At 28.1% G+C, this 21,868-nt stretch overlaps 4 protein-coding genes across 16 annotated transcripts; 1 reads left to right on the plus strand and 3 right to left on the minus strand.

The window, feature by feature from the left end:
• Positions 1-3,954: 3,954 nt before the first annotated feature.
• LOC118069982 (pinin-like) lies at positions 3,955-9,290 on the minus strand. 4 transcript variants are annotated; one of them, XM_035088367.1, is made up of 7 exons: positions 9,092-9,290; positions 8,308-9,007; positions 8,086-8,224; positions 7,882-8,000; positions 5,764-5,855; positions 4,830-5,592; positions 3,955-4,192 (listed from the first exon to the last, which is right to left on the minus strand). In XM_035088367.1, exons 1-7 carry the CDS (start codon positions 9,100-9,102, stop codon positions 4,100-4,102), a joined length of 1,917 nt encoding a protein of 638 aa, XP_034944258.1. In that variant the 5' UTR covers positions 9,103-9,290; the 3' UTR covers positions 3,955-4,099. The 4 variants fall into 4 exon arrangements, with proteins under 4 accessions (XP_034944258.1, XP_034944262.1, XP_034944259.1 ...); XM_035088371.1 differs by having other exon boundaries at positions 4,049-4,363; XM_035088368.1 differs by having other exon boundaries at positions 4,058-4,192; positions 4,647-5,592.
• A 702-nt stretch (positions 9,291-9,992) lies between these two features.
• ND-MLRQ (NADH dehydrogenase (ubiquinone) MLRQ subunit) lies at positions 9,993-10,885 on the minus strand. Of its 2 annotated transcripts, none has more exons than XM_035088435.1 (4): positions 10,788-10,885; positions 10,615-10,697; positions 10,340-10,486; positions 9,993-10,178 (listed from the first exon to the last, which is right to left on the minus strand). In XM_035088435.1, the coding sequence occupies exons 2-4, from the start codon at positions 10,654-10,656 to the stop codon at positions 10,119-10,121; spliced, it is 249 nt and encodes an 82-aa protein (XP_034944326.1). In that variant the 5' UTR covers positions 10,657-10,697; positions 10,788-10,885; the 3' UTR covers positions 9,993-10,118. The 2 variants fall into 2 exon arrangements, with proteins under 2 accessions (XP_034944326.1, XP_034944327.1); XM_035088436.1 differs by having other exon boundaries at positions 10,784-10,880.
• Positions 10,886-11,856: 971 nt separating this feature from the next.
• LOC118070024 (acetylcholine receptor subunit alpha-like) lies at positions 11,857-21,757 on the minus strand. Of its 9 annotated transcripts, none has more exons than XM_035088429.1 (14): positions 21,676-21,746; positions 18,447-18,557; positions 16,526-16,686; positions 16,276-16,415; positions 16,128-16,172; positions 15,934-16,043; positions 15,682-15,862; positions 15,322-15,437; positions 14,598-14,766; positions 14,362-14,498; positions 14,154-14,273; positions 13,863-14,069; positions 13,509-13,743; positions 11,857-13,061 (listed from the first exon to the last, which is right to left on the minus strand). In XM_035088429.1, the coding sequence occupies exons 3-14, from the start codon at positions 16,584-16,586 to the stop codon at positions 12,864-12,866; spliced, it is 1,719 nt and encodes a 572-aa protein (XP_034944320.1). In that variant the 5' UTR covers positions 16,587-16,686; positions 18,447-18,557; positions 21,676-21,746; the 3' UTR covers positions 11,857-12,863. The 9 variants fall into 9 exon arrangements, with proteins under 9 accessions (XP_034944320.1, XP_034944319.1, XP_034944318.1 ...); XM_035088428.1 differs by lacking the exon at positions 21,676-21,746 and adding an exon at positions 19,077-19,429 and having other exon boundaries at positions 18,447-18,680; XM_035088427.1 differs by lacking the exon at positions 21,676-21,746 and adding an exon at positions 19,077-19,429 and having other exon boundaries at positions 18,447-18,821.
• On the plus strand, positions 20,436-21,605 carry LOC118070010 (dynein regulatory complex protein 9). The gene is made up of 3 exons (XM_035088411.1): positions 20,436-20,609; positions 21,133-21,264; positions 21,403-21,605. The coding sequence occupies exons 1-3, from the start codon at positions 20,436-20,438 to the stop codon at positions 21,601-21,603; spliced, it is 507 nt and encodes a 168-aa protein (XP_034944302.1). The 3' UTR covers positions 21,604-21,605.
• Positions 21,758-21,868: the final 111 nt, after the last annotated feature.

Here is a 21,868-nt window from a genome sequence, read left to right on the forward strand (position 1 = left end):
AGATTCCCAGAGGCACGTTTCAATTATTCCCGAAGCTTACTCCCACGGTTCACTGTACTCTGCTACTCTTCATATTTATATCGATCGTACCGAACTTTGTATAACTATATATACGCTTACATGTATCCGAAACCTGGACGACATAATGAAAGTTTAACCGGAAACAAGTGAAATAATAATTGAGTCGAAAATGTGACTGTAAGGGCAGTGATGCATGGAAGAGTTAAATTAGTGCTGAATTATTCATCGATACTATGTATACATATATAACTTTTAATATATGTAATTACTCAACTAGCAATCAACTAGTGATGAATATTATCGACAAATTTAAACTTGATTATTTTTTAATTGTTCCAATATCATAAAATAATTTGATATAAACTTTTAGTTCATTATCAATTCAATGACATATCTCTATCTCCAATAGAATTGAAAACTATTTCCATCTTTAGAAATTTTTTTTCATAAAAGTCTTGTTTTTGAGTAAAATTATTTTTTAAACAATTAAGATTATCAATTTATTTTATATATTTTGAATACGCAGAAATGTATAATGATCTAGGTTTGGATATATTATTGCAGTTCATCAAAGTTGGAGTAAGAATTGCATTTAGCTTTTACTCAATACTCTGTAGCAATTTTTAAAAACATCAAAGATTTAAAAGATGAACATAAAAAATTTCAACAGCCATTCTTAATTAGTTCCATGGCTTAAACTCTAAACATTCCATTGTTTGATAAAAGCACGTATTGTATCTCATGAATCAAAGTTGAAATATTTCCTTCAACATCCCGACACTTAAAAGTTAAAAACACTACAATACAACTTATACTTTCAAATGACCTGACTATAATAACTTTTACAACCTGCAAAATGAAATACCTATTACACTATAATAAAATCATAATCGATTTATGATGTCGGCAAGCTTTTTCAAGTGGCATTAGCTTTTTACTCATTATCAACCTTTCAGGTATAACGAACGACCTTTTACTCTAGATTATTTAGATCATAAAATACCACTATAATATCTACTAGTTTTTTTTTGGTGCATTTTATCTAAATAATTTCCGGCGTTCTCTACATATCCGAGCATACTGAAATATAAATTGTAGAACACTGGCAAATTATGTCGCAAAGATACCAGACGCTCTACAGTAAAACTGAGGACTCCAACATACCACCAAGTCTCGACATAGGGTCGATTATGTCAACATGGAACCCAGTGGTTCTCCATGAGTATATAAAATGTTGGAAAAAAAGTCGACAACTATTAAGAGATTCATCAGATAATACAACAAAAGAAAAGAATTTACAACAATAAAAAACATTTCAATTGATTTTTTGTATTTTAAAATAATTTAATAACTTATTTTCTAAATTTTCTTTCATATTTGCTTGATTTTGATTATTACTTTTAAATATAGAACAATGATATTCCAGTTCATATTCCTTGTTAAATTTTCTCAAAATATACACACTGTTTTATATCATTTCTATTTACCCAATAAATCAATTATTATTAAAAAAAATTTATTAATTATAAAAAAAATTAATGTACTTAATTATAATTGCAAATAATTATACCGCAAATCATATTTAATACAACAAAAATATTAATTATGTTTATAAGTCGAGTAATACCGTCAAAGACATTGTAAAGCTTACCAACAATTTAATAACACAATCAATATTTAAAGTAAACTATCTGTTATTTAAACATTAAAAGCAAATAACTAACTAAATAAATATTTATTTATCTCAGAGAGTTGTTTTATTATTTAAAATCTATTTATTTTTATTAAAGCATTTACTCTATTTACAATTCATACCAAAAGTAGCAGCTATTTTTTTACAATTTATAACTATATATATATATATTTAATCATTTAAAATATTTTATAAAATAAAATCTACTTCAATGATATGATACATTATTGTATAAGTCAGAACTAATTTTCTATTTATTGTTTCAGAATTCAGTGGGAGAAAACGATAAGGAATAACAAAGATCGATATGCTAAGAATAACAATATTCTATCTGTACAAATTGAAACGAGTAAGTGATAGGACACTTGCGATGAAACAAAGCGGCGTCTGAAAAAATATTACTTCAACTATTCAGAAGAGCAATGTACTAAGAAAACGTACGATATGACGTAAATGAATAGGCTATGACGTTAATAAAGCATGCGTAAAAAAATATACACCTCAACAAATATTAACATTTAGACCATTTTATTGTAATCAATTTTTACTAATAATTAATGTCAGAATTTATTAAAAAGACCTAAGTCTACATCGTAAGTACGTACACTAAAATATTTTGATATAATAACAATATCCCAAAAATTATTGCTAAACTATTTATTCTAATTATTATAAATATCTAAGATATTTTCTAATTTTCATTAGGGTTTGGTTTTTTTTTATTATTAATAATTAATGTTTAAAATAGTTGATAGCTGTTTGAGTCAAGTTTGTGTCTACTGTAATGGCACTTTTAAAATTTCAAGTGAAAAAATTGACATGTATTTAATTTGATATTTTTCGTTTTATGTAGCGTGTGAATATCAATTTATTGTACGTGAATAAATATATCTATGTTGTAATATAAAATAAATTATTGTAATTTATTCATTTGAAAAAAGGCCACATGATAGTAAAAAAAGTCTCACTTATTATTGCCCATAATCGTATTAAATAAATTACATTAACTGCACAAGGAAATACAATAATTTATAACATTTAATACATTATTAAACAATAATACTGTTAATTACACTTAGTAAAGCATAAAACAAAATATTAATAATTTTAATTGTATTAATCAAACACAAAAATGAGTAAGTTCGTGACTAAATGTTAATTGATAGAACAAATTATTTTATTTTAAACAGAAAATTTTTTATTTGTTGTATAAATTGTGCAGATAATGTAATCCATTAAGTCATGTTCGATATTGAAAAAATAGTTTTTCTACTAAAAATAAGCTCATATCTGCATCATTCTATTAAATATTAAGTGATTTGAGCTTCGTGATTTATTTATATTTAAGTATCTAAAACTAATTGAGATTCAATTAAATAATAAAATTTAATTTTAATTTCTTAATTTGTAAAATAATTTTCAATAATCATCGTAATTAATTTAATTACTATCGGTACGAATAATTTTATATATTATTGAATAAATATTTTGTCATTCAACTAAACTAAAAAAATTGCTATAAATATAAAATATAATTTCCAGTGCAAATATAAAGTATTTAAATTAAGTAATATATAATCATTTTCTTTAACTAAGAAAGTCATTTTGAATTAAAATTGACATACAATTACATTTTGTTTTAAAAACAATACAAATAGAAAAAAAATAGTACACTATTTTTTATCAAATATAAGTTTTTTTTTTTCAATTATAAAATCAATAAATAATTGTGAATTGTTGGATTAAATCTATTTAAACTTTACCAAGTTATTTTTCTATTATCTGACTATTTACATTTTTTTGGCTCTATAGTGTGCAACACACTCACACACTTGTAATAAATAATTAATAGTCTTTTTTTACAGAAAGATAAACTTGAATAATTGATAACTATTGTCAAGTAAAACCTCATAAAAGTACATAAAAATACTGCAATTACTAAATTAATTTGTCATTAAAGTGCCTGATTTATTTAAAATGTGTAAAAATATTTTGTAAAACCTAAGAAAAAACTTTTTTTTATCTAAAATAACTATATTCTTTGAATTAAAGTATTCTTTATGTTTAAAACATTAAATAAATTGATAATATAATACTAAATAATTTTGATATTCAAAATTTTTTACTTTATCTTCTATTAAATTGATCAAATATTAAAAAGTAGATATCCTTATAAATCTGTCACTGGACCTACACTGATACTACTGACACCAGATTCATTAATGCTAAAAATGGAACGTTCAGACTCGCTGCTATCACTATCATCCTCATAGTCACTATCAGCCTTAGAACTATTGGTCATGCTTGGAAATACATCATCCAGAATGGATCCCTTGGCGTACCCAACAGTAGAAGTAGAGCCAGTCTTGGTTTGATTGATGTCGTTCATCTTTTTATGCAGTATTGCCACCAGTTTCTCCAGTCTGATAAATCACGTTTCCGGTTACGTTCTTTTCCTCTCTTTCTTCCCTTTCTCGTCTAATCGGTCGAAAGAAATGTTTGTAAGATTTTCTTTAGAAGCAAGCAAAGCGGATAGTTCAGAGCAAAGCCATGCTGCCAACTAGAAACAGAAGTGGAATTGTCCATTCGCTTGCAGAATTATAACTGCAAGTTGATGTTCCAATGAAAAGAAAAGTGAAATAGAAAAAGCTAGCAAACAAACCAAACAAAAAATGTTGCAATTTTAAATTCAATTATATTGACTTAATAAACAATCAACACAATGATTAATTATAAAACAAAAAGTAATTGAAATGACATCCAAATACCAGAAGTAAAGTGTTATTTTAGTGAGTGTGCAAAAGTTTTGTGAGAGGAAAATTACTTTCTATAAATGAGAAATTAGAGAGAAGATTAAAAGATAATAAAATAGGCAGCTATAAAAGACAATTGCATTATATACACATGCTTGATGATTCAATGATCGACCTACGTGATATTTGTACAGAAGAATTGGCAAGAATAAACCCAAATGAAGCCCCTGCAAGTGACGACACACAACACTTGTGGTGGCCCCGTACGTATCCTAAATATAGGCAGTGGTGTAGGTGGTGTGTGGAGGTGCATTGAGGACTTTAGGAGGTAGGATTCTCGTCGAGCATAAATGTTTAGGTACCATAGATTTTCCAGCGACGACGACGACATCTGGAACCTCGACTACACCATTTTTTCTTTGATTTTTGTCTAATTTGCCATTTTTTCCATTGAATCGTTCGTCAGCACCACTATCAGATCCCGATGATGATGACGAAGACGTTGAATTTCTGGATACATTGTTTACATGATAATTGTCAGAAAATTTCTTTAAATTATTTGCTCCTTCACTCTTCTGACGACATGTCTCTGTCTTTTTGGTAGAAGCATCCTGAGATTGAGCTAGTCGTTGTTCTCTGTTAAAATGGAAATGAATCAATTTCTCTAGAGCTTCTTTTTCATCAGGCTCCAATGATTGGACTGATTCTTTTCTTCGCTCTTGATCTTTATTGTTTATTTTTTCCGGCATTTTTTCCTTTATGTCCTTTGAACCATTGATGCTTTCTAAATTCCTCAACGAGTCGGAATGGGATAAAGGTGATGAGGAAGAAGAGGTCGAAACAGAAGAAGAAGATGACGAAGAAGTTGATGAAGAGGATGATGATGAAGGTGGGCCAGAACCCATGGAACTGAAGCGACGGGTCTCATGGATGTTGGTACGCACGGGGGTGCTGCTTTTAATGAGTGTATCAAAAGTTACAGGTATAATAGTTCTTGTTACTGCAGCATCTACGCACTTTGCTGAATGACTTGGAATGATATTCCTTGGTGCTCGTGCTTCCTGAAGCTCTCGTCGTAGAGTTAAAGTCTCCTCCTCAAGGGCAGCAATCTCCTGATCATCATTGCTAGTACGAAAGCCATGTTATGGTCAAATTATCAGCCATTAAAGCATTACCTATAGCCTCTTATCCCATTAAATTCAATTTTCTTTAAGATTTAGTTGCAAAAATGATAAGCTACAGCCAGAAGAGATATGATTGTATACAAAATATATCTACACCTAAGAATGTACTTACTTCGTCATCTTAAGAGCAGCTACTTCTTCTTCCAATTTAACAATACGTTTGTCTGCCACTGCTTTTTCCTCAGTTATTTGAGCTAAACGATCCTGTGATTTTTTATTGAACAACTTGTTAATTAATTATTACGATAATTTTTAAGATGTTTGATGAGAAATGACTGCAACGAAATAATATAAAGAGTGTCTAAAGCAATAATAGACAGTATTATCATCTTTTAGAAAATTTAATAAATTATTTAATTGTTTTTTATCAACATATTGAATAGAAATCATTTTTTCAATATGTGCTATATTTACTTTTTGATAAAAATTTCAAGATTAAATTACTCATCAAAGTTTTTTGTAATTATATTGATGCATCAAATTAATTAAAACCTATTGAATAAAAAAAACCTATAAAAAATTTGACTTTTGATAGCCATAACGATAATAATATTGTCCTTAGCTGAGGTAATCCAGTCCTGCATTGAACAAACTAGGAAGAAATTAAAACAAAAAAAAATATGAGTGTAAGATATCCAATGGTTCAATTAGGAAATTACGTAGTATGCGCCTATGGCGGATATATAAGCAGCCATTGCTGCGGTTGATGAAGCTAATGGATGGTTGAAACCTGAGAAGACCAAGTAAAGAGAGGAAAGAGGTCGAGGGAGAGGCCCTGACGACTGCTAAGTGCCTCAACTCTATTCTCTATCTCGTATCTTTCATGACTTCGAAGATCCCCCTTTCTCACCACATACTAGACACATATATGTGTCACCCCTAGTGAAATATAATCACTTTCCTAACCACTGACGTCTTTCTATCACTAGGATTGACCTACGCCCCTATTCTCGCAATCAGATCACTTATGCACGGCTTCCTAATCCATCAAATGCTAGTGATACACGTCATTTAGTTCAAATAAATTGCAGCTGACTTTTGATGGACATTATAAGGTACATTAAATTTTTATATTGCAACTTTAGGATTAAAAATAAAATTATTAAAAAAAAAGACTTTATCGAATAGCACTTTTAATTGAGAATGAGTCATCGAGGTGATTAATAGATTCAAAAAATAGAGAATAAAATTTTGTAATGAAAAAATCAATAATTAATTATCCAATTAATTGCATTTAGATAGATCTACTGATGTCGCAATTAAATGGCAATGTAATACCGACTATAATAATAAATTGTGTACCTGAACTAAGAACACATGACCTCGGAAGTTTCAAGAGAATCTAAGAACTCGGTGAATTCATTATCGCTGCACATTTGTACATGAACATTTTACGCCTCCATAACATATGGAATCTCTCGAGTAGTTTCTTTTTCTATATTTTTCTTTTAACGTACATGTATTCATATGAAGTCGGTATTTGCAAGAACGATACTCATTTCTGAAGGTGGGATTCTCTTGTGAAATTCATCAGCAATGCAGCGCACGACGATTTTACAACGAGCTAACTAATTTCTATGCAAACGTAAGGATGTCTGTGCGTGCAAGTGCAAATAAGAAAAAATATATGATTTTCAATATTATATTATTTATAAAATTTAATTATTTTATCAAAATCTTATTAAAATATCGTTAATTCAGTAATTTTGATTAATGAATTAATGATTATTTTAATAGCAAAATTTAAATCATGTTAAATCAGGACAAAAAAATGCTAAACCTAGAGCAAAAGAAACGACATCACCTGGCTCGGTCCTGATCAAACATCATATACGAATGTCCAAACAATTCGTTGATGGCTGTAAGTACTTGAAAAGGGTGGTTGTAGAATATCCCGAAAGCTCGACTCAACTTGTACGCAGTTTTAAATTTTTAATGGACCAATGATGTGAGGATCCGACATTGAGTAAAAGAAAAAAACTAAACAAAGTCTTTCGAGATCGTTTTGTTTTTTTCGTTCCCACATTTTCTATAAGACTACACTCGGTCCTAAATTTTCTATTTACTTTAGAGTTGTCGGCTCTTTTTTATCAGGTAAAAGATATATTGTGAGGACTGGAATTTTTGGATGCAGTTGATAATTAAATTAGTTAATACAGCGCGAGAATTGTGTTAAAAGTGATGAAAAATAATTTGAAATTACAATGAAATAAATGTGAATAAAACTTACCCTTAATTCTTTGAGTTCCAATAAATTTTGTTGATTTTTTTCTTCAACTACTGTGTTAATTCGAGTAATTATAGATTCCTCCAACATTTTATTTGCTTGTCTTATTTCACTGATCATATCTACAATAAAATTTACCAATGAATAATGTTGATTATAATAACTGTATCATATGATAAATGATAAACGAGTATTGTTTATTCATACCTGATAACATTCCTGGTTGATATTCTACAGAAACTTGATGTTTCATACGACCCAATTCAGCTTTAACACTTTCTAGAGACATTTTTGTTTCATGAAGCTGCTTAAACATTTGACTATTTACTTCTCTAAGAGCTGTCATCTAAAAAAACATTTTAATGAAATAAATATTTAATTAAATTTCAGTTAATCAAAAATAATTTGAATTATAATTAAAGTATTTACCTGTTCTACTAAAGATAATACAAGTTTATTATTTTTGCCAATAGTGGTAATGGAACTTCCACTTTCGCCACTATCGGAATCTTCGCTGTGGGTGTAAGGAGGCAAATCAGCAGGTCCTAGACCAGGATCTGAATATCTTCTATGTTCTGAATTGAGTTCTTCAGTATCATTGGTCGTATGATTGTTCGCAGTAGGAGGCAATGAGGTATAGTCTCCATTTTGATATATAGGAGACGTCATAAAGTTTGGTCGATTTTCTTGGAGACTTGAATATCCATTTATTAAATTGCTCTGATGTAATCGAGAACCCATTTGATTATGAATATTTCTCCTTACTTTACCTCTAAAGGCTCGATAGTTTGGTTGAGGTACTGGCCTATATAGAGGATAAACTGGAGGCATTGACACAGGTTCCATAGCGTAAGCGACAGGCACTGTTGAATATCCACATACACTTGGGTCAGACATAGCTGTAAAAAGTCTTTGGCTATTTCTCAAAGGCTGTACGTGAGGTGAAGCTCCTGATTGCTGCCAAAATACCGGAGTAAAGTCGATTTCTGGTACTGGTTCACTGTTTATTTCATTTCGTTCTTCAGTACACCATTTATTGACCTTCACACTGCCCTTTTTACTCCTCTTTGTATGTTTTTTTGGATTTTCTATCTTTCTTTCCAGCCGGTCTGGCTTCATATTTATTGTTCTAGGTTATCAAATAGTATTTAATAAAAAAGTCTGTGTAACTTATTTATTTTTTATTTAATTATGAAAATTTTTTAAGACTCACCTATCATCCATACTCAATCTAATGAATCAGCGAGTACGGAAAGGCACTTGTTATTTAAGAATAGCTTTTCAGTTCCACGATAATCGTGTCATGAGAGAGATTCAAAGGTCACGTAATAAAAAAAATCGCAAATGATTAATTAATTAAAAAGATAACAATCGAGCAATGTCAGTGAAACGACTCATGAGTTTAGGCGCCATTGTTGTATACGATTGATGCAGAGTTTACAAATATCGTCACAAGAAGCGCTGACAAAATTATTAAGATGGCGCTGGCATGATATTATTTGTGCCACAATTTAAATTATTGTTTCAGATGTTTTGACTAAGATCAAAGTATTGTTAACATTTAAATGATGAAAAAAATATTTTGTCTTGACGATTCACCAGAAAATTTTCAAGCTATCACTATTCTAATACAGAATGTATCAGCATATAAATAAATCAATAGTAGTTTTAATAACCAAAAATTAAAAACGTTGGAACTCTAAATTTCTCTACTAGTTTTTATAAACAATCAAATCGATGCCAACTTCGATTCTTTGCACAATTCTTTGCTATTATTATAAATATCTGACACTATGTACTAAGTATTTATAAAAATAATAAGAAATAAAAATTACCTCTTAAATGAAGAGCAGCATATTCAATTTTCGTCTGATTTAATTTTTTTTTCATAAAAAAAGTGTTTTAGCTAACATTCTAATGAAATTTCTAAATATTCCTTGAAATCTTAACGATTTTTTATGACTAGAAATATTTTTATTTCTTTATATATACAAGAATGACTAAATGTAAAAACCTGAATTACATTATATTGAAGTTTTTATCAAATAAATTGATTTAATCTCATAACATTCTTTGAGGATATATCATTTTCTTTAACAAAAAATCTCTGAATATGGTTTTAATACATCATAGTTATCAATTGATGACTGAATGATGCAAATTATTATTTAATAATGATACTACATTAGATATATCTTCATACTTATTTATTTAAACTTTATCAACTCGATGATAACTTATTAGTAACTGGGAGGTTTGAATGATTTGATTTGTTGTTCATATTCAGGAGTAGCGTAAAGCTGAAACAAAAATTGTTAGGTTAATTGTGATAAAGAAGATGCTATGTCTAATTGTTACCATTTCAACAATAGAATATCAACCATACAATAGTGTAATAATTGACGAAATTCATTTATTTTTCTTTACAACAATACATTTTAACAAAGTAACATTGTCTTACCTTGTAGTTGCGCTCTTTGTAAGCTTCCCATGGTTCTGTATTTTTTTTTGGAAGCCAAGTTACTTCAGGACTTTTGGTAGCTAAACGTACCAAATAACCAACAGATCCAACTAATCCAGCAAAGACACAGACATAGATTGGAATTAACTATTAAAAAAAGAAATTTCATTATATAAGTTATATCAATAAATTTTTTATTATTTGCATTTTATAAATAATAAAGTAATCTTTACTAAGTAGTTATATAAATATTCACAGTACTTATTTGTACTTACAGATGGGTGTTTTTTGAGACTACTGAAACTCAGGCCCTGCATTTTGCTGATTGAATAGTTTTTCAATTGAATGGAGAATGAAACTGAAATGAAGAGTAAATTCATAGAATTTTTCTAGAATATATCAAAAATTGGTATAATATTTGTTATGTAGTAATTTCACACTTACATACCTTTTGTTCAACTCAACACTCTGCAACGTTTTGAGTGATTTTTCTCTGGTGCTTTATGTTTCGATAATTTTCGATATTGCGCAGCTTATAAATTCCCCAGGTTAGAAAATTACTGCTCAACCATCAAATATCCCTAGTAAAATAAATTCTATACCTAGTCAGCTGACATTGTTTTGAATGTAAACACATTGCTATCGTAAATTTAATGGAAAGTTATTTATTAAAAAAAAGTAAACCGATTCAATTTATCTACTTTTATATACAATAATCTACAATTATTCATCAATATTACGGGTATATTATCCATTTTTTATATTGGAGTAAATTATTGGAGTTTACTCCAAATCTATTTAGAATAAGGATTAGAAAAAATTAGCAAATGAAATTTCAAAAAACATTGTAGGTTTTTGCATAAAATAAAAAATTTTATATCTACGGGAAATTGGTCGAATTAAATTAAATAAACAAAAAATGTATCTGTATTTTAATCGATTAAGTGACAATTTAAAATAATATGTTGTGTAATAAAAGTATTGTTAGTGTTAAAAGTATTTTTAAATAATTATATCATTTCCTTATTTGTTATATACAGATAAATATTACAATATCTCCATAAGGTATTATTATTTATTTAAAACTAAGAAATTCCGTTATAATAATTAATATAATTATTATTTTAGAAAATACAAAAAGTGAAATATATATTGTGGATCGGTTTAACATCCTCCATTTTATTTTTAGTTTATGTAACATATTTTAATATGTTCATGAAATATAATAAAATATAATAAATAAGAGATCCATCAAATTAATCTATGGCTTTACAGGAAATAAATTCTGCAATATTCTTATATCCTGTAGATAATCTAAAATTATCGTGACTAGAGAGATTTATAATATGATATTAATTGAATTATCATTTTTTAGAGCCATCATTGAACTTTCGAATAATTATTTTTTTTATTTATGAAAGTTTATGTGCTGAATATGCCTTTATCATTTGTCGTGTGGTAAATAAACTATACAAAGTTCACAAGTACATCCTTAATAAAATTTAACAAACATAATATTAATAACAATTATGTTTCCATGTATTTGCCACATTTTTAAGAAATATACTTGATGTAATAATTTATACATTCTTTTGAATTTACTACATATTTCACACTCAAACATATACTCGCGTATGAAATATTATAAAGAAATTATTATCATTGAATGGCCATACAGTTAATATAATATGCAAATACTTTTTAAATTACATATATATATATATATTTTTTTTTATCTTTATATAAGGTGAGCAACAATATGTGGGCCGTTTATATAATGAGATGCGACCCAACATTTTCTGTTTCTTTGCATGAGAAACAGAAATTTAGAATTTCATTGTGTGACAGACGCATTATGCACCTTCATTCATTTAAATCCCTTATTTCTACATTATTTCCAACTGGCCCCTATATAATATATGCAATAAAATCGATGTAGTACATGTTACTTAAAAAACAAATAAAATCTCTTCCTGAGTCTGCAACAGGTGGATATTTTCCCTCCTGTATACTTACTAAAATTGTTAATGTACTACAATAATTTTCATATTTTATGCACGCACTAGTCACATTATTTATTTATTCATATATTTTATTTCATAATTAATATCATTTATCATTATGTTCATTATTAGCTAAATTATCTAAAGATTCAATTAATTTTCACATTATAATCAGGAATGAATCAAGTTTAAAACATGACGTTGAAAAATTTTACACTGTTTATACATTATTATTTGCACTATTATTATAATTTATATTTACTCCTCTTGAATATTTATATATAAATTAATACTCAATTTTAAAGAAAATTATTATGAACTTCGGCAAGTTGAGTTTTTTTCTCATTTATGTTATTGCGCTTAATCAATAAGCACATACACATACATATTGCTGACTTAACAAGACATATCGCTGTCAGTCTTTTTATTTTTCTTTTTGAATGGAATTGGGTTTTATGGATGTATTATTTGTATAACGAAGTATATTGCACCATACGGCGTAAATGCTATTACATACATACTCAAAGAGTTGCCACGATGTGCGGTTTGGCAGTGGTTGAAGCTATTTCTGATAATCTAATGTCAATAGGGATACGATCATCGTACAAAGTTGGTGCTTGCAAAATTATACCGGCGGTCCCAACAACAACAGCAAGTGTAAATATCCACAAAAACAATCTGTCTAATACCATCGCCACGTACTTCCAATCTTCTTTTACCTATAAAAAAATTCCATTTTTTTATTATTCACTATTACTGTAAAAAATTAGGACTTTAATAAAGCTTATTTTTACTTTTCTAAATAATAATGTTTTCATTGGAACAAAATTAAATTTTTATTTCATTAATCTGATCTGTTTATCAATTGGTTCATTTATTCATAAAAAATTTCCTAAATCAATCAATAGTCTGATGAAAAAAAGTCTTTAAAGTAAACATAATTAAGTGGTTGAAAATTAATTACACAAAATAAATATTATGTGAATAAATGAATTTAATATTGTATTAAAGTATGGAAGTAATCAATTAAAATAAGATTTACTTAGTGGAATGAATTCCAAACAACGAGACTACATGTACATACTAGTGATATATTATTTTCTTCTTTATATAGTAATACTTCAATGCTGTATATCTATCAATATTAGATATAAAACGACACTTACTCGAGTTGCATCTTCATCTCGTTTTGTGTGATCAGCAATATATCGAATAGCTTCAATAGCTTTGTAAAGTTCTGGACAATGATGCCAATTATTAAGAGTTTTACACAACTCATCTAAATTATTCGTTTCAGCAAGTCGAGGTGAAGACTGTGGTACTACAGTTGCACCTGCAGCTACAGCAGATGATGATCCATGAATTTGGCATCCACTATCTAAAGTAATTGGTTCTAACTCGCTAAAATGACATAAAATTTCATGAATCTGGTAATCCAATTAGCTTTTAGAATGCTAAAGTTTTCATATCGTTTTGAAATCAGAATTATTGATATATTGAAAATGATAGTAGTTAAATACCGTGAGTTATGTGAATTGACAACACTTGGGAACAACAGTACATGCGGCGGTGGTGGCAATTGTGGTTCAGAAGTAGACGAATCGTCCATGAAAAGCGTAGGATCTCGAACTTCTAGACCATTACAAGTTCTTACCATTATACGTTGATGATGACCCGTATGATAACCACTGTGATCATAACTACGTTTGTCTATCTGATACTGCGGCCTAGTTCAATTGTTTAATTTATTTTCCATCCTCTATTTTGATCAATTTTTTATAAAAAATAATAAACTTTTTCAATTGTTTTACCTGCGCATTACCAACAGTCTTGGTAGAACATGAATGAAAACACGTCGGACCCAAGGTGCCATGATGTGAGTTTGTGGGGATCGAAAATGGACATTTAGGACAACGACCGTCACACATATACTATATAATAAGCAATAATAATATTTAGATTGAACAAATAGAAAGTACATAAAAAATAAAATCATACTTTTGTGCTTTTTATTTTTACCTGAATGTGTCGAGTATCATGGTAAATAATACAAATTTACCCAACAGGGGAACCACTAATGACGTTGGTGGGATAATTTCAGCTAACAGGAGGAAGAACACAGTTAATGATAAAAGAATGGAGATTGAGAGACTGACCTAAAATAAATACAACAATGTTTTTTACGAAAACAAAATACACTTAGGTCATGAACACACATACTATCATGATTGAAGAATATTTTTATGAATTCTTACCTTTTCTCCACTATCACTTGGTAGGTAGAAAACCAAAACTGTTAAAAATGATATTCCCATACAGGGTATTATTAGATTTACTGTATAAAATAATGTTTTTCGTCTCATTGTTATGTTAAAGGTGATATCAAGATAAGGCTCATCACAACACGTGTAATATTTTTCATTTCTGAAATATAATTGTTATAGTTATATATTTTTGTTAAACTAAGGAAAACAATTTAAAACTTAATTGAAGTAACATCATAGATAAACTAAGTTAGAAACTTTTCACAAAATCTATTTTTTATTGACATGAGTGCAAAATTGATAATTAGGTCACATCTATTATTGGATAGTCTTAAAATAAATTTTTTTTGTTCAAGTAATAGAACATCTTGTCTCTTTTTAATTTTAAAATACATAATAAAATTGGAGTGACTAAAAGATTTCATAAAAAAGATTGAAAAGTGGAGTATATATTTTTATATTGTGATTATAAATAATAAACATCAAAGTTAATTTAATAGCATTTGATATTTGAAGATAATTCAATCTATCAAACTCTGAAAGGTCAGAATTTAGTTCATTATCAGTTATTTAAAAAAGCCATTTATTTATTTTTAATAACATCCCGCATATTAAAATTTCTTTCATAAGGTTATTGGAAATTAAGTTCAATTGAAAAGATATGTCATCTTTGAACTTTAATTTTAAAAACGGATGAATAAATAGAACTTAATACCTGACTGCAGGAACTTCAAGAATGTCCCATTCAACCGACGTATAAAATTCTGAAAGATCAACACCAATATCCACAACATTATTTCCATGAACTTCATCGATATGCCTCAAATCAACCTGAAAAAAATAGAGAACAACTGTTATGAGATTTATCCATTCATATGTTATCATCGAACAGAATGGTACACATGTTAACATATGATCCCTTGTGAATAATTACTCTTATGTCTGATGAATGTATTTGAACGTGTATAATAGCATTACAAAGTGCTTACACGTGGTGTTTTACTCATACAAATGCATAACATGTTTCCAAACATGTTATTATATGAAATGAAGATAGAATGCAATTAGTGTTTACCTGAAATCCATCGTAAGTCCATGAGCCAAACTTCATAACGCATGTTTGTTCATCAAACGGAAAATATTCGACATCAATTTCGCAGGAAGACTTGTAAATGGCAGGCGGCTTCCAATCCACTCTACCTGTATAATTCAAAGTCGCTTTTGTAGCAAGAGTGACTTCGAAATTACCATCAGCACTGAAAATGAAATTAAAATAAATATAAAAAAATTATCATAAACTTCTTTATGAAGTAAAGTTTTGACCTACTTGTTATATAGTACTATATCAGGCCTCCATATGTGATCAGATGGTACATGCAGCATTTCCACTCCTCCATACTCTTTAGGATCCCATTGCAGCTTATAATCATACCACGACTGTAACGGAAAATAAAAAACATGAATGGGCGATAATCTTATCGATTTTTTGAAGTGCAGTTGCAATGATGAAGCTTATCTCACCTGCTCTACCCAGAGATTTGTCGTCATTATTTGGTTCTTCAAATTCTATAAAAAGAAGAAGAAAAAGTAAATAATTCTCTAAAAGTACTGCAAGTACTTTTTTTAATATGTATGAAATATTAATAAAAAAAAAAAAAAATATACTAACTACATCAATAAGCTGCGATAATTTGAGTTTAATTTTAACAGTGAGTGCATCGGTAACATTAACCACTGGCCGTACTAATTTATTATAATTTGACAGAAGATCATCGTAGAGGCGTTTTGCATCTGGATTTCCAGTACATCCTATAACATTTATGAGGGAAATAAAAAGATTGTTGTTAGATGAAAGAATATAAAATGAAGCTAAATGAACATATATAAATTTATATGTATGTCATATTCATATATCTTACCGCCCGACACGAGTACCAAAATTACCCACATGATCCCCTGCACCACCAAACAGCTCTTCATGATGTCATTCTGACGTCGTCGTCACGTACGCGTCATTTCTTTCCTTTAAATGTATTACGTCCTTCTACACTTTATACTTTACTGATACTCAATCTGCAATCTGAATAAATTAAAGTTATGAAATAGTAAATATTTTTTAAAAACAAAAATAATAACAAAGGAAATAAAGGTAATAAGAATGATACAATTTATTCTCTTTTAGATAGTAAATTGATGTAAATTAGGTTTCTTATCATAAAAATGTTATAAAATATTCAAGACAACGTATAAAGATGTTTCATAAAAAAAGCAATTTATGCTTTTATGATTTATAAATTATTTTCATCTAAAACTGTTGTTTCCGAAATTAGACACGAGATGCCGTTTTGAAAAATTATTCTCATACATACTATGTTGTAAAAAACATATATATTCAAATACAAGATTTTTGTTTAATTGTCATTCAGTAGGGTCAATACTGATCCAATAGTGCAAATGATGATCTGGAGAGATGATCTGATGATTAAACTCCACACTTGGCATTCTACTGAATTCAGTAAGTATGACCAAGGAAGAAGCTGATGCACCTATACTGCATGACAGATTAATTTTCATTTCTGAAGAAAAATATAAGACTAAAGTCCATAATCCAATTATGATGGAAAGCGTAGACTGAATTTGATGTAATATCGATAAGCTTTCATAAAAATAAACCGAGAGTGTAATGTCATAAATCAATTCTGTCAATTATCTGTAATCTATAATAGACGTTATTATCGCGGTGAAGATGAATAAATGATCGATATAGTGTGAAATGTAACTGCTTAAAATTAAAATAAAGTATGAATTAGATATAAAATTTTTCTATCGATCAAATACATTCGTCAAATAGCTACAGAGCAACGTATCTAAACGTCAATATTTCGTACTATAATAAAACGCATGCGTCACTATTTTGCACCCATAATACAAGAATCCGAAATTGTTATAAAAACTTATTCACGTTTCAATTCAAGAATTCAATTTATAAACATGTTTATCTTCTATTATTATAATAATTCTAATTAAACTGTTTTATAATACGTTTACCAACTAAAGCATAAAATAATAAAAATGAAATGTATTAAATACAAAGTGAAGTTATATTATTCTCATTTTTAAAATTTTATTTTATCCTTAAACTCATCAGAAATAATAGGATATGAAAAGTATTTTATTACAGTTTTCATAAATTGAAAAAATGTTTCTGAATAAAGAATGAGGGATTTATGAATTAATATATCACTTCAGTGCTCGGCTTAGTTAATGCTTCACGGCAGCTTTTAAAAAGTAATTTTGATTAATGGATAACATTGAAAAATGAAATACATTCATAATGAAATTGTGGTTATTTATTATTTTTTTTTTCTATTTATTTCAATTCTATAAAATATAAATCAAGTCATTGATATAACAATAATTTTTATTACTATGAAATGAAAAATTGATCAAATAATTGATATTTTTATTGAATTGATAGCGATTCAATTGCATTTTAAAAATTTATATTTTTAAAAAATATTTCATTCATCATTTATTTAAAATTCATTTTTGCTATAAATCAGTGTCGGTATATCAATGTTTATATCCTTTACTGAGTAGAGTAAATGAAAATTGGTCAGGCGTATAAAAACTAAACTCATAAATGTCAAACTCTTTTATCCTTATATTAATGAAGATCAACAGTGGAATATCAACACACTAACCCTATCAACGCCTACTCCAATAGGGACTCATTAAGCGTGATCCTGCACCTATCACTGCGGTATTTATGTACACAACACAAGTTTTAAAAAATTATTAATAAAGAAAATAATAAATTATTTGGTGTTAAATACTTACTTTTTCAAAGTGAACAATCGCAAGGGATAGTTTATTGTAAACATGTCTAGTTACTAGGCTTATTAGTCACAAGATATAAAATTGTTTACCCTTAAACTTCATTGTGAATCACTATAAAAATAATGTCAAAATAAATACAACAGATGCAGTCATAGTTTTGGTGTAAATACTACACTGGATAATACAATTGATTATCAGTAAAATGTCAATTATTAAAATCTTATGGAAAACAGTCTAAAACAAAGGAAGTAATCTAATAGTCTGAGCAGTTTCTATATCTTTTTATTGGCAGCCAAAAACTAGGACAACTGGTATGACCCGGTAACCCCCCGTCGACAGATGTATATACGAGTTAAATTGGTGTGGAAGCGTATACTGCACAGGAATTTTGCGCATAAGTCAAATAATAAACCCGCACAAAATAAAATATGTGAGTTTGAAAGGTATGTTGTTGGCAATTTAATGACTACAATAACAATGACAAAAATGATATGTTTAATAGTCATGCGTACAAAAATGACGCGTGATGGAAAGAATTAAATGGGTATGAGAATGATAATCATGAAGAGAACAACACAATTATGAAATGGCAACATTCACAATGAATCTGGCAACACAACAAACAATTACAATGACGATGATCGAGCAGCCGACTTGTCTGAGGGTAGGTGAACCTTCACCGCTACCCTTTCTCTATACTACTATCACAAAAGGTGGTGTAGTGATGATGATGATGGCTACATATAATGCGCCGTCGCTGGAGTTACGTGCCAAATACCACGCATACTCTGTAAATTTGTAAACTTATAATATATTTTATTTAATAGCTTTTTCATCAAATGTGATCAACACACGCATGCTGCCATACAAACATCTATCATTATGTTTTGTGAATGGATATTGATATGTTTATTGACTAAATATTTATTTTTAACATGCCAAGTGAAGTATATTTCTCTATTGAACATTCAATATTTTTTTTTATTATTTGAGTTTGCTACAAATAATGAACTATTTATTACAAAAGTTATTTATTATAGATGTTTTTGTGATAATGCAAAAGAATGATTATAATTGATTTTCAAATTTATAACAAACAATTATTAGCAATGTTATGACATTTGTTTCACCAATGGTATCATTCTATTAAAAACCACGAAATTTATTTAATTTACCTGAGTATTAATAGCAGCATATAAATGAAATATAAAAATAATCAGAAATATTGTTTAATATGAAGTGAAAAGATCAACTGCTGTAATTAATTAAATTTCAATTAATACCATCTTATAATTAAGTTTTTTTTTTATTATCATAAAGTCATCGATATGAGGAGCCACTTGAAAAATAAATTAATAAAATAAGCTAAAAAACATTGATTTCAACAAGCACGAGACAAGTTGAAGTATAAATATAAAAAATTTGATGAAAATATGTGGAATATGATATTCACTTTTATCATAAATATTTATAGAAGAATAAAAATTTTTTTAAGTCAAAAAATTCGAATGTTCTTTTCTCGAAAAACAATTTCCCTATTCTATTAATAAAATATATCATCACTATTAAATAATTATACATATAAACGTAAATGAGAGTTCATAGAGATAATATTTAGTTTTAATTTATTAAGTCCGGTAATTACCACATAATTATGAAGTATCGCAATTAAGAGATGATAAATTATGTATCCGAAACTTCTTCAATCAGCTAATTGTAATAGTCTATAATTAATTGTAAAATGGTTATTTAAATCAATTATAATTCTACTGAATTTTGCAGTGTTATGTTGCGAAGAAACAAACTATTGATCAATCGAGCGAGCAAAACGCTTATGTGAAACTCTTCAAAACTTTAAAAGAATTGATATAATACATGCATATCAGCAAAGTTTACTTTTTTACTTGAATCATAATTAAATTTTTAACATTTTTTCCTAACTTTACTGACTTTTCATAAATTAGTTATTAATCTTCAGTATTTAAAAACATGTTTAATTTTTTAAAAACCAACATTGACTTATCACTTTTGGAACAAATTTGTTTAAGATGTATGTTAACTATTGAACGTTTGAACAAAATTTTAGATGACTTTGCAAATCGTGAGAAGAATGAACAATTGATTACCTTGGAAATTGAGACTTTTATCAAGGAAAAAATTTCGGTAAGAATATAAGGTAAAATATTCATCATGCACTTTTGTTCATTTTTTACCTCTAGATAATGTTTTACTATTTCTTTTTTTTATTCATTCTAAAGTGACTATTCAACGTTGAAAATGATAATATTAATATTCATATTTATTCATGAATTAATTACAAATGATTAGTATAGTTTATACTTAAATAAATTGAATTGTTTTTGATAAAGATATTCTTGATCGTTTCCAATAAAATGAAAATAGAAAATTTTCTTCAAACTCGTATTCTAAAAAGCTTTAGATAGAATGTTTTTTTTTCATTGGTTTCAATTTATTTCAAATCGATTAATTGAGTTCTATCGGTTTGAATTTGTCATTTACTTTCCGGTTAATATGTTTCAATCCGTAAAAAAAAAATTGAAAAACCCAATCTATCTTTGAACCAATTTATTGGTCATACATGTTTTTGTGATAAACTTTTCCAACTATTCATTCATGTTGTTTTACATTTATTGAATAAATTTTATTCAAAACTTTTTTTTACAAGTGTAATGACCGGGCTATAAAATACTGGCAACAACGATATGATGAAGAAATGCAAATGTATAAGACAAAAAATGGAACTTTAGAGGAAGGTCTTAAAGCAAAGCAAGAAACTCTAAAGCAATTAGAGACTACGGTATGTATATGCATATAAAATATGTAGAAAGAAAAATTAAATATTCACCTGTACAGTATATTAAGAAATAACAAATAGACATAAGTAAACAAACACTTGAATAAATAACTACACATTGTTTTCATTTTTAATGTCAAGTATGCAGACAGACAAGCTTTTATTGACAAATATCTTAAAGAAAAGGAACTGAATCGCATTCAAAGAGAACGTGAAGAATATAAACAAAAATGTATAATTAAAATTCAATCCTGGTGGCGTGGGACAATGGTGAGGAAAAAATTGGGTCCTTACCGGTTAGATGATAAAAAGAAAAAACGTCCAAATAAACCCAAAAAGTAAAAAATTTCTACCAAAATATCATTGTGAATGAATTAAAATAAATATGTACTGTTATGAAATGTAAATACATACTCATGTTATGCTATTTAAATGCCAATACGTATACAAACAACCAAAACAGTTGAGACCAAAAGATAGATAGGATGGATCAACGACGACTGACAAGTCGGTATGAAATCTTATTTTCTGTCTGCTCCGAAATTTTTATCGATTGGAACGATTAGTTGTCAAAATTTTTTTTGACTAGAGAGAGCTACTGACAACT

Source organism: Chelonus insularis, unplaced genomic scaffold (assembly GCF_013357705.1).
Source record: "Chelonus insularis isolate UGA/USDA-ARS -01 unplaced genomic scaffold, ASM1335770v1 contig_4_pilon, whole genome shotgun sequence".
Lineage (NCBI taxonomy): Eukaryota > Metazoa > Arthropoda > Insecta > Hymenoptera > Braconidae > Chelonus > Chelonus insularis.

What these genes read in the sequence shown, in the direction of transcription:
- LOC118070010 (XM_035088411.1), top strand. Translation starts at nt 20,436, where the DNA reads ATGTTTAATTTTTTAAAAACCAACATTGACTTATCACTTTTGGAACAA. An exon ending in TTATCAAGGAAAAAATTTCG is followed by an intron (nt 20,610 to 21,132) that starts GTAAGAATATAA and finishes TTTTTTTACAAG; the next exon opens with TGTAATGACCGGGCTATAAA. An exon ending in TAAAGCAATTAGAGACTACG is followed by an intron (nt 21,265 to 21,402) that starts GTATGTATATGC and finishes TTTAATGTCAAG; the next exon opens with TATGCAGACAGACAAGCTTT.
- ND-MLRQ (XM_035088435.1), bottom strand. Translation starts at nt 10,656, where the DNA reads ATGCAGGGCCTGAGTTTCAGTAGTCTCAAAAAACACCCATCT. An exon ending in GTCTCAAAAAACACCCATCT is followed by an intron (nt 10,487 to 10,614) that starts GTAAGTACAAAT and finishes TTTTTTTAATAG; the next exon opens with TTAATTCCAATCTATGTCTG. An exon ending in ACAAAGAGCGCAACTACAAG is followed by an intron (nt 10,179 to 10,339) that starts GTAAGACAATGT and finishes TTTTTGTTTCAG; the next exon opens with CTTTACGCTACTCCTGAATA.
- LOC118069982 (XM_035088367.1), bottom strand. An exon ending in TGGAACTCAAAGAATTAAGG is followed by an intron (nt 5,856 to 7,881) that starts GTAAGTTTTATT and finishes AAAAAATCACAG; the next exon opens with GATCGTTTAGCTCAAATAAC. An exon ending in TCGTCGCTGGAAAATCTATG is followed by an intron (nt 4,193 to 4,829) that starts GTACCTAAACAT and finishes TCGACCGATTAG; the next exon opens with ACGAGAAAGGGAAGAAAGAG.
- LOC118070024 (XM_035088431.1), bottom strand. Translation starts at nt 16,586, where the DNA reads ATGAAGAGCTGTTTGGTGGTGCAGGGGATCATGTGGGTAATTTTGGTA. An exon ending in TTTGGTACTCGTGTCGGGCG is followed by an intron (nt 16,416 to 16,525) that starts GTAAGATATATG and finishes TAAATGTTATAG; the next exon opens with GATGTACTGGAAATCCAGAT. An exon ending in GATATAGTACTATATAACAA is followed by an intron (nt 15,863 to 15,933) that starts GTAGGTCAAAAC and finishes TTTCATTTTCAG; the next exon opens with TGCTGATGGTAATTTCGAAG.